The sequence below is a fragment of the Dromaius novaehollandiae genome, chromosome W (genome assembly GCF_036370855.1).
Source record: "Dromaius novaehollandiae isolate bDroNov1 chromosome W, bDroNov1.hap1, whole genome shotgun sequence".
Classification (NCBI taxonomy): Eukaryota; Metazoa; Chordata; class Aves; order Casuariiformes; family Dromaiidae; genus Dromaius; species Dromaius novaehollandiae.
Window position 1 is genome coordinate 57,538,261 of NC_088130.1, and position 17,098 is coordinate 57,555,358.

At 35.7% G+C, this 17,098-nt stretch overlaps 1 protein-coding gene across 1 annotated transcript in view; it reads right to left on the reverse strand.

The window, feature by feature from the left end:
• LOC112982188 (sperm flagellar protein 2) overlaps positions 1-17,098 on the reverse strand; it is a 57,557-nt gene that overhangs the window by 37,393 nt on the left and 3,066 nt on the right. The window contains 8 exon segments of the mRNA XM_064499987.1: positions 580-748; positions 2,940-3,127; positions 4,314-4,502; positions 9,929-10,142; positions 11,075-11,157; positions 12,231-12,371; positions 13,798-13,968; positions 15,265-15,517. Of these exon segments, the coding sequence (XP_064356057.1) occupies positions 580-748; positions 2,940-3,127; positions 4,314-4,502; positions 9,929-10,142; positions 11,075-11,157; positions 12,231-12,371; positions 13,798-13,968; positions 15,265-15,517 (1,408 nt within the window).

The following is a 17,098-nucleotide window of genomic DNA, read 5'->3' on the forward strand; positions in this document are numbered from 1 at the left end:
TGAAAATAGTTACTTGGATTCTAACAGAAGGTTAACAAAAATATCAGACATTTTTAATAACTTTTACAAGAGCTACCATCTTAAAATGAATGGATAATCCAAACCTACAGATTCTGTTAGAAAGCTTTAATTCAGAACTGCTGAAATTAAGATGACTATCAGGTTTGTAACATACGGTATTTGTTTTTACTTTCCTTGACTGGCTAATTCCCGTTATACTTACAAATGTGATGGCATTAACTACACTTTAAAATTATAATTACCTAAAAATAATTGCATTGCAATTTACGTGCTAGTCCTATGAACTCAGGAGAGAAATATAATCAATCTTACATACAAGCACAAAATTAAAATCATGTTTCAAAAATGTGCAGGCTCTGCAATGCTACTAACATAAAATATAACCATAGGTATTTCATATAGTACATATGTCATGTACAGATATGAAAATGTATGTCAAATTCAGATATCATAAACTATTAAAAGAACAAAACGTATTGTAACATCACAACAAAATGTTTACGACTATGAAAAACCAAGATGTATTTTCTTCCATTATGTCATGTCAATCTGATGTACCTTGTATTCACCATAATCCTTCTCATCTAACAGATTCATTTTATCCAGCTCTACAAGTTGTTCTGGGCTTGGTTCATGTGGCATAGGTTGAATTGAAGCTTGTTCATATATTGGTTTTCCATTAAAAAAAAATTCTTTCCAATCACACATCAGTTTGAATGGAATTTTGCTGCAGAAGAAAAAAAAAAACAATGAGTTTCAACACAAAATTAAATGAGCTAGCCATCTGAGAATACTGGGCCCAAATTTACAACAGTAACAGTCATGAAATAAGCATGTGATAAACTAAATATAGTTTATCATGCTTCCCATAATGATTATAGCTTTTTAGGGGGAAAACTGTAATAGTCACTGTGCTTGATTACTTATACGGTAGTAGTAGACACTTGTAAGCTTCAGTATCTTCACAAATCTGTCATCATATAGCATCTGGCTGGCACAGCTGTGCAGTAACAGTTTTGCTATAGTTAAGTTGCCCTGCTCCAAAATATTCTCTTTTGGGGGAAAAGCCTCCCTCATCAAAAATCTGTAGTTTTTTCCTAAAAGCTAATATTAATTCATGATTATGAGTAGTTCAGCTCTTTTTTTTCCTTTTAGAAAGAAAAAGCATTCATATGAAACAACAAGATAAACTACATATAGTAACTAAATTATTTTTTATTGCTAAAGGCCAACAGGACACTGACACGTCACATATTAGAATTCTATGGCTGCTAAATAAACAAGATAAATAATACAAGCAGCTTAAATTTGACAAATGTTCAAAAAGGAAAAGAGTTCTACTGTTTTTTAAAGTTACATCAATTCGAGTTTTCTTTCTTCAAGTAATGACTGTAGATAGTTGAGTGTTATGCTTTAAATCAGCTCTACATGTGCTGTTTTTTAAAAAAGAAATACATATTGTATGCATCCCACACAATGAAACGCATGGAAACACTGACAAAACATACCTGCTGTAGCAGTGAATGCTGATACAATCTTGATATGCATTTTTCAAAGGTATTTCAAACATCTGTATATATTGTGCAGTGCTCAGTGCAAGCAAATATGACACTAGCTTACACTGGAACCATGACTGTGTCAGACAAGGAAATCATCACTAAACTGTATCTAGGCTGACTATTTTGTCAAGTATCTACTGGGTCAAAATTTATATAATTTAAAGATTTACTCTTTTAACATACAATTACACTAAAAGGTAATGAAGCTTTTGACATACACGCTAATGCTGTAAGGCTTACCCCATAGTCTAATCACTGAATACTTTATGAAAGAACAGCAGCAACAGAGACCCAAAAGCCCCACTTTGTGGTTGTGGAAACACTCCTGCAGCACAGGCACACGAAGGCTGCTGCCTTTTTCGGACCATCTCAGAAACTCTAATGCAGTGAGGTCTGTCAGAGGAGGGAATCACAGCATGTTGTACTCTGGGGATTTTAGGCAGAGCTGCTACCCTTAGGACAACCCCGGCATGTTAATATATCTTAGGAATATCTTTCAGGCTGCTTATATTAAACAGCAGAAACATTCAGCTAGTGGAGCAGCCTAGAATGAGATGAGCATCACTCAGTTTTTAACTTATAAACTAAGGAATTTCTTCATAGAAAAGGAAGTCAGTAGATCCACAAGTGGTTAAACCAGTGAATCTCGGTTTCCTAAGGGTTCAGGTTAGCTGAGTTTTCAAGAAATTATGCTAAGGCAGTAACATTGGTTCACCCCGTATTACATATCAGTGAATCCTCACAGGAAAGCAGTATCATGATTTTTCCGCACAAAGTAATTGAAATTTTCCTGTGAGATATCTGAGAATCCACATGAGGTGTTACTGGTGCTTAAAACAGTCTGAAAAATGAATCTCTTCCACTGACAGTAGTCTATGTGAAGGTTCTTTGCCATGTGAATTCTTTGATATCTTGTAAGCACTGAAATCACATGCATACTTTTCCTTTATTGGAGGCATTAAAAGAGAGACTGCCTGACCACGTATATGAACAAAACTTGTAGAAACTGTGCATGTATGAAATTGGTATCTATTCCTCATATTGCGTTAAAATTAGGTTCAAAATTTGCAGGAGAGGGGATACCAATAAAAAGAGATACATGTGCAAATATATGCAAAAAACATGGTTGGTATAACAACTGCATATTTACTTATTACAATGATTTCTCAAAAAGTTTTATGACAGATAAGGAGAAAAAGGAGATGAAAAAGGCAAATGAAGGATGAGGTAGAAGTAAGAATCAAAAACATTTCAATAACTAATGAAATATTTTTCACATCAACATTTTATCTTTCAGGTTTTTCAAAATTGTTTCTTTCCATTTGCCTCTTAGTTTTGCCTAACATCTACCATACTTACTTGTTGGTCAGTATTCGATATTCTCCCACTTTTGTTGACAAATCAGTAATTTGATTGATCACTTCCCAACATATAGAATAATGTTTTTTATAACGAGTCTGAGCTCTTTCAGCAGCAATTTTCTCATGACGTTCTCTTTCTTTGATAATTTCCTCCTCGTAATCAATCTTTTCTTGTTTTGCAAGAGCCTAGAATTTTTTAAAGAATAAACTTGAGATTGCAAAGAAAATGAAAGTGCAGAAATGCACAATCCTGGATAAGAAAAAGAACTTGCTCATTTAAGCCAAGAAATGTAAAGTTATACATTTTATTTTGCTAGAGTTAGATAACCAGCAGATTAGCACGCACAGAAATCTAAAAATTTCTATTCATTCTATAAGTTCCAGTTTGTTTTCTAACTGCTATAATATCATGAAATAACAGAGTAATATATTACTTCTTTCATGACAAACATTAAGAACGTATTCAGTGGTTGGGGGACAGGGAAACATGAAATGATCCTGTTTACTATTCCTGATAAACAATTATACAGATGCACTGGGTAAAGCCTTGGCTCTACTGACATTTGTGACAGAATCCTCATTTAGAATATGTGACAAACAATTTAACTTCTCAGATTCTGATCTGCAAATAATTTAAGATTATTGATGCCATCTGATCTTTGAGAAAGACTTCTGGGCATGGTAGGTAGTTATCCGTTGTTCCAGTGATGCTATGCTCCTTTCGGCCAGAAAGCATACTTAGAAGAGATGTTGTAATCAATAGCTGTACCTGCTGATTACGTAAGACTCCAGCTGGGTTGAGGGATTTGGAACTGTTAATTTTATTTGGCAGGAGCAAAGTAAGACTGCTACTGTAGTGGTACAGCCTGTTGTAGGTACAAAACTTGGCAGTTTGCCAGAGGATTATGAATTCTTTTAATTTATTAATCAGCCTCAGTAGCTTCAAGGTAGAAATGAGCACTCAGGAGTAAAACTCCTGTCATTTGTCAAGAATGGATGTTAAGAGGTTACATCTAAAGGAAATGAAAGACATGATTCTTAAGACATGGTATTCTGTAATTGTCTTCTGTCATTTTCCCTCAGCAGGAATGTGCCTTATAACCTCGGCATAAAGAAATGTTTCCATAGAAAGTTAAATTAGTTTTGAAGAAAATATTAAAATTAGATTTTAAGCTGCTCAGTTTCATCATTTACTAACTTAGCTGTAACTCTGAACCTTACAGTTAAAAGCAATATGTTCACTGTTAGATCACTCTGTCCCTAGAAAAAAACTAATTTTTAACAATTGACAATATAAATCCCACAGAGCATTTTGTAACAGGTAGGTACTGCAACAGTCCTACAACAAGTCAGGGAGTGAATAATGTTTTACCGCTTCTCTATCAAGAGCTTCCTGGAACTCTTTCAGTCGTCTTTCTTCATATTGTTTTTCTCTGAAAATTCGGTTCTGCCGTAACACCTCTTTTTCATGTCGAACATGCATGAGTCCAACAGCAATCCTCCGCTCCTGCTGAGATTGTCTCATTAGTCTGTAAATAAGTTGCTCCTCCCGGTAAGCCTCCTAAAGAATAAAAAAATTATTATTATTAAATACAGCTGATAAACTATTTCATAGAAAACTAATCACTGTCTCATATGAGAAATATGCATGGAGAACAGCATTTACTTGCATACTTGACCTATAAATCTGGAACCTCATTTCCATATATGAAGAGTGTCATTTCTATAAACTATACAAGAACTATAAATTGTATGTCCTAATTGACATCCTCAGTAAAAATACATTTGTTCAGATTAACTTGATTTTAACTTGGATAAATCCTGTGTGCAGAGAAACTGTAGCATATTTCAAATAATTGCATCTGAATGTAAAGATATACCCCTCCTCAAATCAATAACCAGTCATATTTTCCCTTACCTATCCCTGCTTTCTGCCAATCCCCATTCTCAGCTGTACTCTGCTACACTCAGCTGTACTGTGATCCTTGTTCAGTCTGTTCTTCTACAGATTTGATTTTTTTTCCTTCTTTCTTGGGATTCAGGTAATTTTCTCCTCCATTCAGGAGACTGGGAGTATTGGGGAGCATTCAGAACAGAGGAAAATACAAGATTTCTGGCTTTCCATTTCAGTGTTCTCACTGGGAAATAGCATAATGTACAGAACCCCATATCTGATATGAAAGTCATCCTTAACCATCTGCTTGAAGTGTGGCCAGTGTGGATGGACACTTTGAAGGCTGTGGACTGTTACTTTTCAAAGTACTTTGACAAAACATAATAGTATCTCCTCATTACTATACCTCTTTCATACGTTCCTTATTTTTTTCGTCTGTTCTTGGATATCTAATCTAAACTTTAAAGTTTAATACTAAAGTTTCTCCCATTACTTTTGTGGTCCAGAACTACTTCTGATTTCTAAGTAAAAGCATTAGCTTGCCATTGAAGCCCTGTTGCCAAACATCACTCCTACAGCAGAATGTTAAAGGAAACTTCTGCTTCCCTGGACATTCATTCCAGATGTGGCAAAACTGCTATGAAATGTAAAATTTAAATTAAAAGACCTAAATTGGGAACTATTTTGAAGAGTTGAAATTCATTCTCCTAAGAATAGAGGACAAAGGTAAAGCATTGTTAGTATTAGTGAAATGAAAGAAAAAAACAAAACCAAACAAAGTATCACTTCTTCATACTATCTTTTAATCTGGTTCATTTTTCATTATCTATCTATAACTGAGAGAGGGCAGAACACATTAAGTAAATTTACCTCTACGTGAAAACTCAAACTTTATTACTTATTATTGTGAAAGAAACAATTAACCCTACAAAGAGTTCTAATTGTGTGCCAGTGCCAAATAACACAACCAAGACATGTGTAACAGCCTTCTGACACAAAGCAAAAAAATGGCTATTTTAATTGCCATAATATGAATGACAGCTTTCTAATAAATTTATATCTTTAATACTGATGTTAAGGAGAAAAGTCAGTATCTCTCAAACAAAACTCTTTCCATATTTTTAAGTTCTTTTGCCTTTACAACTGCTGAGAATAAAGTACGTTCCAAATAAATACTGGTCACCTGAAAAGACTAAGTGGTATAAACATCCCTCAACATTTTTATTTTTATTTTTTAGCCAAAATGTGAGCCTCTGTGCTTTGCACTCCTCTTTCCTGGCACTGTATCTCGTGACAGTGCAAAACGGCAGCTGAGGAACCTACACCTTTCCACAGAGCTCTCTGGAATGTGGGGCCTTGCTGAAAGCCATGTGCTTGCTCTGTGCCTCCCTCCAGCTCTAAGATTCTGGATGCAGTTGTTCATTTATCTAATCGGCTACATGTGATGGAGTAATCCCAAGATATGGTGCTGTGCTAGGAATGTGTAGAATCTAGGAGCTACTATATATTTTGATATTCCTGCCATATGCCATTCATTTGGTATACTTCAGGTGATAAAATTTTCTAATAGCAGTGCCTACTGAAGAGTTAATCTATCCATTTGTCCTTTACATTCATGAAGTCAAGGCAATAAAAGGAGACATGATGCCCCTAGCTGCCTCAGTTCTATCTACTGCTGCCTTTTTGGACTTAGTATTTCATCAAGATTTCAAAGAAGAATAGAAGATGCACAGACTTTGCTTCCTGTTACAAGTAAATAGCCTTCATTGTTTTCCTCAGTTTCGCTTGTTTATCTCCATTCAGGGATTAGTATAACAAGCAGTTCACCACCAGAAGAAGATGGATCTTTAAATTCTAATTTAAAGAGGATTGAAAGAGCCCCCCTAACAGACTGGTCATCTGTCATACTTAAACCATCAACTGCATGGCATAAAGTAGTTAGCCCAGTGAGAATTGAAAGCACTGCATTTAGGTGAACACACTCTTTATAAAGGAGATAGGAAGATGCTCCTGTAGAGCAATTCAGAGTACTCAAAGGAGATATTTACTTTGATGGACTGGGAAGGAATCTGGATATTACTCTAGGTAATTAAATATTTTGACGTGCTGAGGAGGCTTAAAAAGAGCCAACAGGAAATTTTTGAGGAACAAGAATATCTGAATAGACAACTAACTCAGAACTGCACAATACATAAATTAGGATTCAGAACACCAAATTCCTCATTTAAAAATGGGTGCCTATTGGATGGAGGAGAAGGCATTGATAGCAACCTTTCATACAAACAGGAATGGTCAAAGTACTGAACCTTCCTTAGGCTGATAAATTTTGAACCTTCTAGGCCTACTAGGAGACATGATAAAAATGATAGCATCATTTTTTGATGTATCACATTATGTTAACTTCTCCTTCACAAAGGATTGTGCAGTGGCTGAAGAAATCATAAACATCATAAAGGAGACCTCTTAGTAATCATTTAAAAAAATTAGTATTGAGAAAGCATAATACACACTTTCTTCAGTTTACCCATTTGAGACAACAGTGGCCTCCAGTGGCCAAACATTATTGCCACATTTATATTTCATGTTGTACATACATGTTTTACTACCTCGTATGTATTTATAGATTTCTATTTCCTTGTTTAATTTAAATATGAATGAAATAATTCTGTCCTGTTGTATAGTCATAAGATGTATGACCAAAACTTTTAGTTTAGCATATATAAATCTATCTGGGTGGCAGACAATAATCTAGTAACAACAATTAATTTCCCCTCCCTTATCTATCTTCACAGTATATTGCTGACAGTAACTTCCTTATGACTTCTAAAATTCAAAGAGATAAAATTTAAAATGAGTATTTAAAAATAACTATTTCTTCTAAGTACTTGTTATTTTTAAATACCTTTTTGTCAAGGGGGTGCAGATCAAAGATTCAGTTGGGATGAAACTGTGTTACTGTCAAACACTTCCAACTACTGCCTGTGAAAATCTGACAGGCATCACCCTGTGCTCCAGAGAAGGGAGTGGCATGTTATTTTAAAGCATTTCTGCTCTCAGGCCCTGACTTGTACTACAATCTGTAGTGTGCCAAATCTCATAAATTAGAACAAGATTCTTCTAGTGCAGGTTAGAGATATATGTGTGTGGACATGAGACACATAAAAGCACTCTGAAGGGATAAAGTCCATCTGAACTGACTGTGTAGATGATCCCAAGGCCTGTGTTTAAGTTGTATACAGCGTAGGTAGAAGTTTGGCCCTAATGACTAACAAGAAAGCCACTATTTTATCTAACAAATCTTTTTTGGTTCAATGGAGGGAGAAACTAATTTTCAATTACTTTGTATATTTTTAATCTGTTTTGAAAAAAGAAAGTATCTTCACTTATTTCATGCTTCTCTAAGTCGAGCAACTTCTAAACTCTCACAGAATTCCAAGCAGTCACGTCCTCCCCTGCTAATGTAGAAGCAAATTAGCACTAAACAGATTCTCTGATCTAGTTAGGCTACTGTTCCAGTCAACTGATCACTTGTCTTTTCTTCCAGTCCCTGCAGTTTGTGACTTTTATTTTCCCTATATCAATGCTGAATGTTTTTACGGGAAGCAAGAGACACTATTGTTATATTTGCTTTTCTCTGGAGCCTCAGCGGAGCCAGTCTGACTGGTAGCACATACCAGTATCTCCTTCATCTCAAACTGGCAAGGTCCATACCGTGACCGCAGGCAGACTAGCTGCCCGCCTCCTGGACAGCACTGGCTGGCTTAGGGGTGCACCCATGAGGGCTGCTGATGCCACATGGCCACAAGCTGATAGCCATGGCTCTCTCAACCACCAGTCCAGGCTGCTGGGGCTGCAACAGCTGATGGCAGGGAAAGAGCAAATGCTGGGACTGCACTGATTTCACACAGCTGGGTAGTCAAACTTCTTCATGGCCTGTGCATATCAACAGGCAAATTATCCAAAATCTCCTTGAGTGAGGGCTTTGAGACAGAATACATGGATAGGCAGAGTCTTGGTCTGAGCCACTATAGCTGTTCTTACTTTTTCACACAATATAGGTCTGGGAGAAATACTAATCCCATTTGCCCTACCCCAACAAATATAATTTGTTCTTAACAACTTCAAAAACCTCTCTGAACAACACATGCTAATGCTTTAAGAATATATTACATAATTTCAATTTCATACTTTTCAGTTTAGAGATGCAACACATTTTAAGTGCCAGGGGACAGCAGGGGAGACAGTATCAGCTATACTGGGTTCAATGTACCTGATCCAAGCTAATGACCCACAATGTCATACTAAGGTAAAAGATATTGAGGAATCACAGAACCAAAGTAAGGTTCTGTTTGATGACATTATCACTACAGAGAAAGATGCGTGAAGTCACTAATCTAAGAGCTGCTTGTGAATAAGGAGTGTCTCAGAAGGAATCTCAAAAGCCTTGTGCTTTACAATACAGGACAGAATTGAAATGGAATAATCTGCAAAATCCATTTTGGACACACCACCACCATCCTCCCAAGACACATCTTCTATCCCATAATACATCAACAACCAAAGCTCTAATCTGCAAAATAAGTATTTTGCTTCTTCATGCAACCCTGCACAAACCATTTCAGAGTTCATCTTGTCCAGCTCTAACACTTTACATTACTCATTTGCAAATGGAGTAAAGTTTTCAATTGCTAAGTACCACATTTAATAATTTTTAAGTAGTATCTTCTTCAGACCAAGTATACATTTCAATAGTTTAAAGTTAATTTTTTAAAAAATTTTGGGAAAATTTAGGAGGCAGGTCTTCAGCTGATTTTAAACATCTTAGCTCTGCTGCCTTCAACTGAACCTTTTTTATTTATAAGGATGAAGTCTGACATTAAGGTGGCGAGAAATAATGGACAACCTTCCATATTTTTCAAGGAACAATGCCCAGCATAAAAGCGATTTTCAGAGATAAAGTGTATATACTTTCCTTTTCCCCCTCCAAATTTTATTCAACCCTTCAAAAATCGTGTTTTTTTTATCTTTGTAAGCAAACGTTTAGATTACTAATTGTGCATCGGTTTTTCATATGTCAGCATATATTTTCTCACCTCTTGTGCCTCATGTGCTATTAACTGTTCCATAAGCATTTTCCGTCGTCTCTTTTCTCGTTGCTCTCTAGCAAATGTATCTTCCTCCAAACGTTTTTGAATTTTCCTTATATATTCATCATCTGAATAAATATTTAACAGTTCAGTAGTCTGTGCTGTAGTTTCTAGGGTTGTTGTAAGCAACTTCTGCGTTTCCAATGATTTATCTATATCACTGACCAAAAAGATTAAATAGCAAAAGAACACTCACTTACTTTATAGAAATGATAGTTCTTAGAAGTGTTTTCATACAGATTTAGTGATGTGCAAGTCTGACACAGTGGAATTATATTGGCCAGCACTCTTTGTGAGTGCTGTGGCTATGTTCCTGATGCCCTTATGCCCCATAATCACCACTTAGTCCTGAGGACTGGAGCCAATTGTCAATCAGTTCAGTTGCCAATATTTAATATCATAGAAACCAAACTCTGCAGAAGCAGAAAATTAGGATGGCTTGCAGAATATCAAAGAAAGATGTGTTACTCTTCAAAATGCCCATCCTCTCTGAACACACTTTTGCAAAGTTATTAATCAGAGGTTTTTTTCATGCAGAAGTATCCATAGGAGTACGCTATGAGTGCGATGTCTCCCAAGTATGGTATACATATCACTAAAGGGGGCAGAATGGCTATTACTTCTAAGTATCCACAAATGAATCAACATAAAGACAACATTACTCAAAGGAGAAAGACAGGTTGCTTTTCTCTGTCCTTTGAAACTGTTACCCTGTATACACATCCATAACCACTCTCCTCCCCCTACAGGTCTAACTGACCTTACAAATTCAATGTCTGAAATGAACTGGGAAGAAGAGATGTGTTTTGAGTCCTTTACTGCAGCATGTATGGCAAAAAAGCAAAGCAAGAAGGTTTAGCCACCCTTGCTACAGTTACAGATAAGATATAAACACTGCAACACTGCTGGAGCTGGAATACTTGCAGTGCAAGTGAGCATACAGACTGACATTGAGTGATTACTCAAAGGAGAATCACAGTCCAAGCTAAGCAAGCTATCACATTTTCTCCAGGTAGTACATATAGTACATATATAGTGGGCACCTGGAATAGGATCCTGTCTAAGCTTAACAATCTAATATCCAAATATTACCTATCAGTGACTTGGATCCTGAGTGCTGCCGTGGTATTTTCTGTCATAGACTTCTCAAACTTTTTGATTTCCTTGTATGTGTCCTGAAGAAATAACACAAAATTTAATGTTTCTTTTCTCTCTACAAAACACCATAAATAGGTTCAACTACCTAGTCACAGAGTAAGTATTAGGTAAAGATTTTTATGCCATGTTAGCACAACAGAAAAGGTTGCATTGAAAACATATCAAAATATATATTATATACCAGGGCAATAGGCAAGATTATTTTCTTCTCTTAACTTCTATTTCCTTGCATTTCCCCCTTTTCCTAGCTATAATTATATTCACCAGACAGAAAATCCTAACTTTTTGCAGAGGTCCATTCTGCAGGATGATTTTCATTTTATGTAGGTCTCCGGTGGTTTATATAATTCCTATCATTGAGGGGTTCTGAAATAAAATAGTCTAGGCTATGTTCTGTTTCAGATTTAGTAGCTTGATAATTACTATGATAATTAGTCAAGCAATTACCATTCTACACTCTATGTAGAATGAATCTGATTGGATTGTACAGTGTTAAAAACTGGTAATATCCGGAGCTTTAACGACAACATGATCCAAAATCTACGAGACTATTCCCCAAGTATTCCTCAGCAGTGTATAATATAGAATATATTTTTTGGATTGCTACATTGCCACCATCTCTTGAATTGGTCTGGGACAATGACCAATTTCAAATCTTACTAACATTTTTGATATAGCAGACCTTTTTAAAGTATGTTGCAGAAGAGCTCATACACTATTGTGCAAAAGTTCATCATTCACAAATGACAAGGGAAAATTAATGCTTTAATTCCTGATGTATTCTAGTCAGTAGACTAGAAGCTAAAATATTATCAGCAATTAAATTGGTATATGATCCTATGTTATTTATTTAGTAAGACCTTTCTTTTATATCAAAGCAAATTTTCTGTATGTAACAAAAGCAGAATCACACTGCAGATTATTGATATTTTGCCCAATTTTGACTGCTTGAGTCCACTACATAATTTCAACGGTTGTATCAGCAATTTCTGGTTGGTGCATGCTCAATACTTGTAGCTGTAAATGCTCCCAGCACATATGTTTTCCAAGTTCACACAATTAACATTAAAAGAATACAGGTGATAGTTACCTCAGCTTCTTTTTTCTTCTTTAATAATTTTTTGGCTTCAATAGCTTTTATGGTATGGGTTGGTGGTGGCTTTGGAATCTGTATAATGGCTGCTTGAATCCTGGCCATTATTTCATTTTGTCTCCTTCTTCCTATGCGATGCTGCATATTTAACATCATGTGTTCAGATACTTGAGTTGAAACAAAATAATATTACTCTAATACACTACCAATTTACCTTGTCTTAAGAATATTTTCAGCCACTGTACATATAAATTAGTATTTTTACATCAAGGAATTGTACATCAAGGGTTGTAAAATATATCTTAAATTAAATTATTATTCTATGTTCTGAGTAATTTGACAGCTCTGCAATATGCTACTACATCTTCTCAACATTTGAGGATGAAGACATATTTTTCGAGTACCAATATCAAAAAATGGTACATCTATATAGGCTATTTCTGCATTAACAAATAGTGCAGTGCAATAGAAGCTGATCTGTGAAGAAAAACAGTTTGTGCTCTATGCCTAGTATGCATTTAAGGGGTTGTATTAAATGCTAGCTCTAGCCTGGTAGCTGTTTCAGGTCATAAGTCAACACAGAAACTGAGGAACAGGCATAGCATTAGGCAATACTGCTGCTGAACATTGAGTCTGAGATGATCAAGAAGTGGTAGACATCTGAATGACACTGTTAAGTGATACTGCACTAGATATATATGTAGCTAAAGGCTGGAGTTGAGTAGAAAAAAAAGGCTTTTCTACAAAGAGTCAAAGAAAACTAAAAAATAAATAAATACAAATTCTGTCAAATAGAATTTAGATAATATTTATGTAGAAAATGTTTCAGATGTTGCTTATATTTTCTTCTCTAGACATGTGATGGTACATTTTTTTATTCTTGCTCTTACAGTGGCCATAAGAAGAGCTTAGTAACAACAGCAAGATTCTTTAGACAAGAAATCCTTCCCCTTAACTAGCCATCCAAAACTGTCACCCAAATTGATCAACTTCATTTTCATCATTCAACACCCTTTGGCTAGGCAGCCAGCTCATGTATATAAAAAACGGGCTGTATTTTGGCGGTGTGTACCTTATCCTGAGAAATTAGTTCCTCTTTTTAACTTTAACAGAACAACTACATAGAGCTACAAGATGTACTGAGGCTGTATCACTGTAGGTACCCTTCCCTTTGTCTTTTTCTTCAGTCTGAACAATGCTTCATCTTTTCTTCACAAATAAAGAATGTCACAAACCTCTTTTACAAGAGCACTAAACCACACACAGTTATGAAAGTACGCTTTGTGCACTTTCAAATCTATCAAGAGTTTTCATGCATGACAATATGAAAACATTCTTAATTTAAAGTTAAGGATGTGATTTTTAAATATTGTTTTAGAGTGTCTTATGTACAGTATATACCTTAATACTTGCCAACAGTATTCTTTTTTTTGTTTTCCTATAAACATGTGATTGGGTAGCACAGAGTTAACAAGCACTCACACTGGCTCTATATAGGTTATTAGGTAATTGAACTTCAGAACATACTTCTTCAGAAGTCTCTTCATAGAAAGTAAATAGTCACCTTTTCAGTGTCTTGGGCTCTTTGTTCCTCTTGGAGCTTTTGAACTTTCTGTTGTTCTGCAATATGCATACGAGCTATTTTATTTTCTATTGCCTTAGATTTCATTTCAAAATGCTCTGAAACCTGCTGCAGCTGCAAATCAGTTTGACGTGGCATTAAATTTTTCAGACGCTAAAATTAAATTTCAAGACAATCGAGAGTCAGAAACAGTAAGAAACATACATTTAAATATGATCATCTTGTAACGGACATTTGGAACTGTTTTCCTGTGTTAATGGAATAACATCTAAATATGGTGGAATAATTTTCAGAAAAAAGGACCAGTTCTATCAAAACCAACATGTAGAATTTAAGTTAAACAACGTCAAACTTAACTTAACAAACTTAACTTAAACATAAGAGAACCATTTTTACTGTGAGGGTGAATAAACAGTCTGCTGAAAGCGGCTGCAGTCTCCATCCATAGAAATATTCAAAACTAGACTGGACAAGGTCCTGAACAATCTCCCCTGTTTACCCTGCTTTGATGAGGGTGGCCAGACTAACGACCTCCAGAGGTCTCTTCCAAATTCAGGTATTCCATGATTCAAATGGCATTCCAAATATACCTACTGACAGGAGTTAGTCTCAGTTGCTCCAGTTGCTTTGAGCCATCCATACGTACGTAAAAGGATGTTTTGACTGATTGGTGCTGCTACCGCACGTGTGAGTAAACTTTCCATTTGTAGACTATATGCCAGGATATGTGCCAGAAAAATGAGAAACTTCACCCAGCTGAGTTTGATTCATGATGTATAGCTTTGTAAAGAATGCTCATCTTGACAACAAATTATGATCTGTACATGCTGAACATTATCACTGAAGACAAGAAGAATCTTCTTAACAGAATCCGCTATATAAATAGTCTTTATTTTTTCCCTCTTTGCTTTATATGCCTACATTACAGGCTGCAGCATAGCATAAAGATATGGAGAGATGTGTAACAGAAGGAATCAAACTGCTGGGAGAATCAAACCACTGGGGCACAAAGCTCAACACAGAGTAATCTATTTCCTCTACAGGAAACTTACCTAATTCTAGCTTGTTACCTAGACTGTAACGCAGTCCGCAATCTGTACTGATCAAAGGAGTAAGACAGCAGCTGCTGAGCAACTACTAGCCTTTGTTGCTACACATATTGTAAAGCTGCAGGAAGCTTACAGAGTAGGTAACACAGAATGAGCCAAAGCAAAAGAACACAAAACATAGACACTCATTATCCTCGTGACTCACAGATAGGACATGTAACCTGTGTCTATCTCCAAAATATAGTAAAAGACTGCATCTTTTCCATGTAAGTATTGTGTTTAGAACAAAAGATGAGAAAATGTGCAGAGGGCAAGCATGCAAACTGCTTAAGAGGTATACACAGGTATGCTACCTTTCTTTCTATACATATATTTATATAAAATAGACACACTTCATTACCTCTCGATATAAAACACTTTCAATAGACTTGAGCTTTGCAGCTGCTGCAGGTCTCATTGCTTCCATGGCTACTCCAGTGAGCTTTGCCTTTCTCTTTTTTTCTAAAGCAATATACAATTGATATAAAAGCTTTGTTGCAGCCCCGTGCTGTCCTGTCATGATATCTTGGGCCACATTCTCATTAAATTGTACACCAAGGAGTTGAAGTGTTGGCTCCAGGCGAGAAAAATTGTTAAGTTTTGCATTTGCAACCCTATATAATTAAACAAACAAACAAACAAACAAAAAGCAGAACATAAACTTACATTCAAGCCTGATTTTCTGCAATAAGCATGGTTGTGACATTCATTTCATACCAAGACAAGTGGTACTGGGGGGAAAGACGTTTTTAAAGTGATGTGATATACCCTTTGGCTTAGGTTGCATACTGTAGTACACGCAACTAGTTTGTCTACTAAGCATAACTTTGGGAAAAAAAAAAGAGAGGCCACATGGGGTTATATATAATATATTTTGATACATACATACAAAAAGTGCATCTGATAGCAAAAGGTAACCTCCAATTACAGCTAGGAGTATACCATCCACAAAAAATAGAAGAATTAGACTGAAGTTTCTGAATCAACCCATTTGAGCTCTAATGAGGCAAAATATAGGAAATTAAGAAAAGGCTATTTAGTTTACTAACCCTTGCAAAACCTTGTCACATTTCTTCCCCAATAAAAAGAAATGGAGTCACCAGTTAGAGTAGATGTTGACAAGAAAGCAGGCTATGATTCAAAATTGAAACATTCAATGCAAATTAATGCTTCACTTGATACACAGATTGTCCTGTGGAAGCACTCTAGCTCAGTAGATATATACGCCCAAAAAGAATAAGAATAAATTATTGATATTTCATGATTAACGCATTAAATTCCATCCAACAAATCTATAACTTCCAGCTGAGTCAGAAGATTACGCTTTCCATATACACACTATCACCTGACTTCATAATAGTTTCTTTACAGGAACCAACAAGCTTCTGAAATTACCTGACCTACAGCATAATTCTACAAAAATGTCCAATTTTAACTTAAGATCTTGTAAATTTGAATTCACTTTCCTCCTAGATGAAACATTCTAGTAGCTCATTATTCTCACTGTAACAGTCTATGGCTTATTTCTTATAAGATTTTACTTAACTGCAGCTTACTTCACTTTACAGAACATTTTTTGGCCTTTGATTCAAGATTAAGGTGATCCCCCTTGTCAGAAATCATCTTGCACAGATTTAGATATCATCTCTTAACCTTTTATTCTATAATCTAATCAGATGGAGTTTATTGAACCTGCCTCATAATGTTCTAAATCTCATTTCAAGATTACTGTCAGAGTTCAGACAAAACACCCATATTTCATTTTTTCAAATATGGACAGCCAAACAGGAAGACGTTTTCTAGTAACAATCTTTTAAAAAAGGTAATATCACTTCCTCAATTATTATTTCCTTGCTTATGCATCCAAGGACTGTGAAACATAAGCAGCTAATATGCTTAGGTAGTATGCCTGATTGGTTGTTCAGGATGTCCCCTTTTTCTTTTCAGTTAGTGCCTTCCAGATTACGGCTGCCCTTCCTATAAATGAAATCTAATTTTACCCCCTCGCTCCAAGATCTTGCCCTGGGCTGTGCTAAGAAACATTAAAGAGATGTCAGTTTACCAAATGATCAATGCATAATACACTTTTCCTTAATAACACACTACAAATTTAAAAATACTATTTTATAGACATTAAGTAAGATTAGACGAGCACAGGTTCTTTCAGGAATAACTCCAAAAGCACCAGACAATGA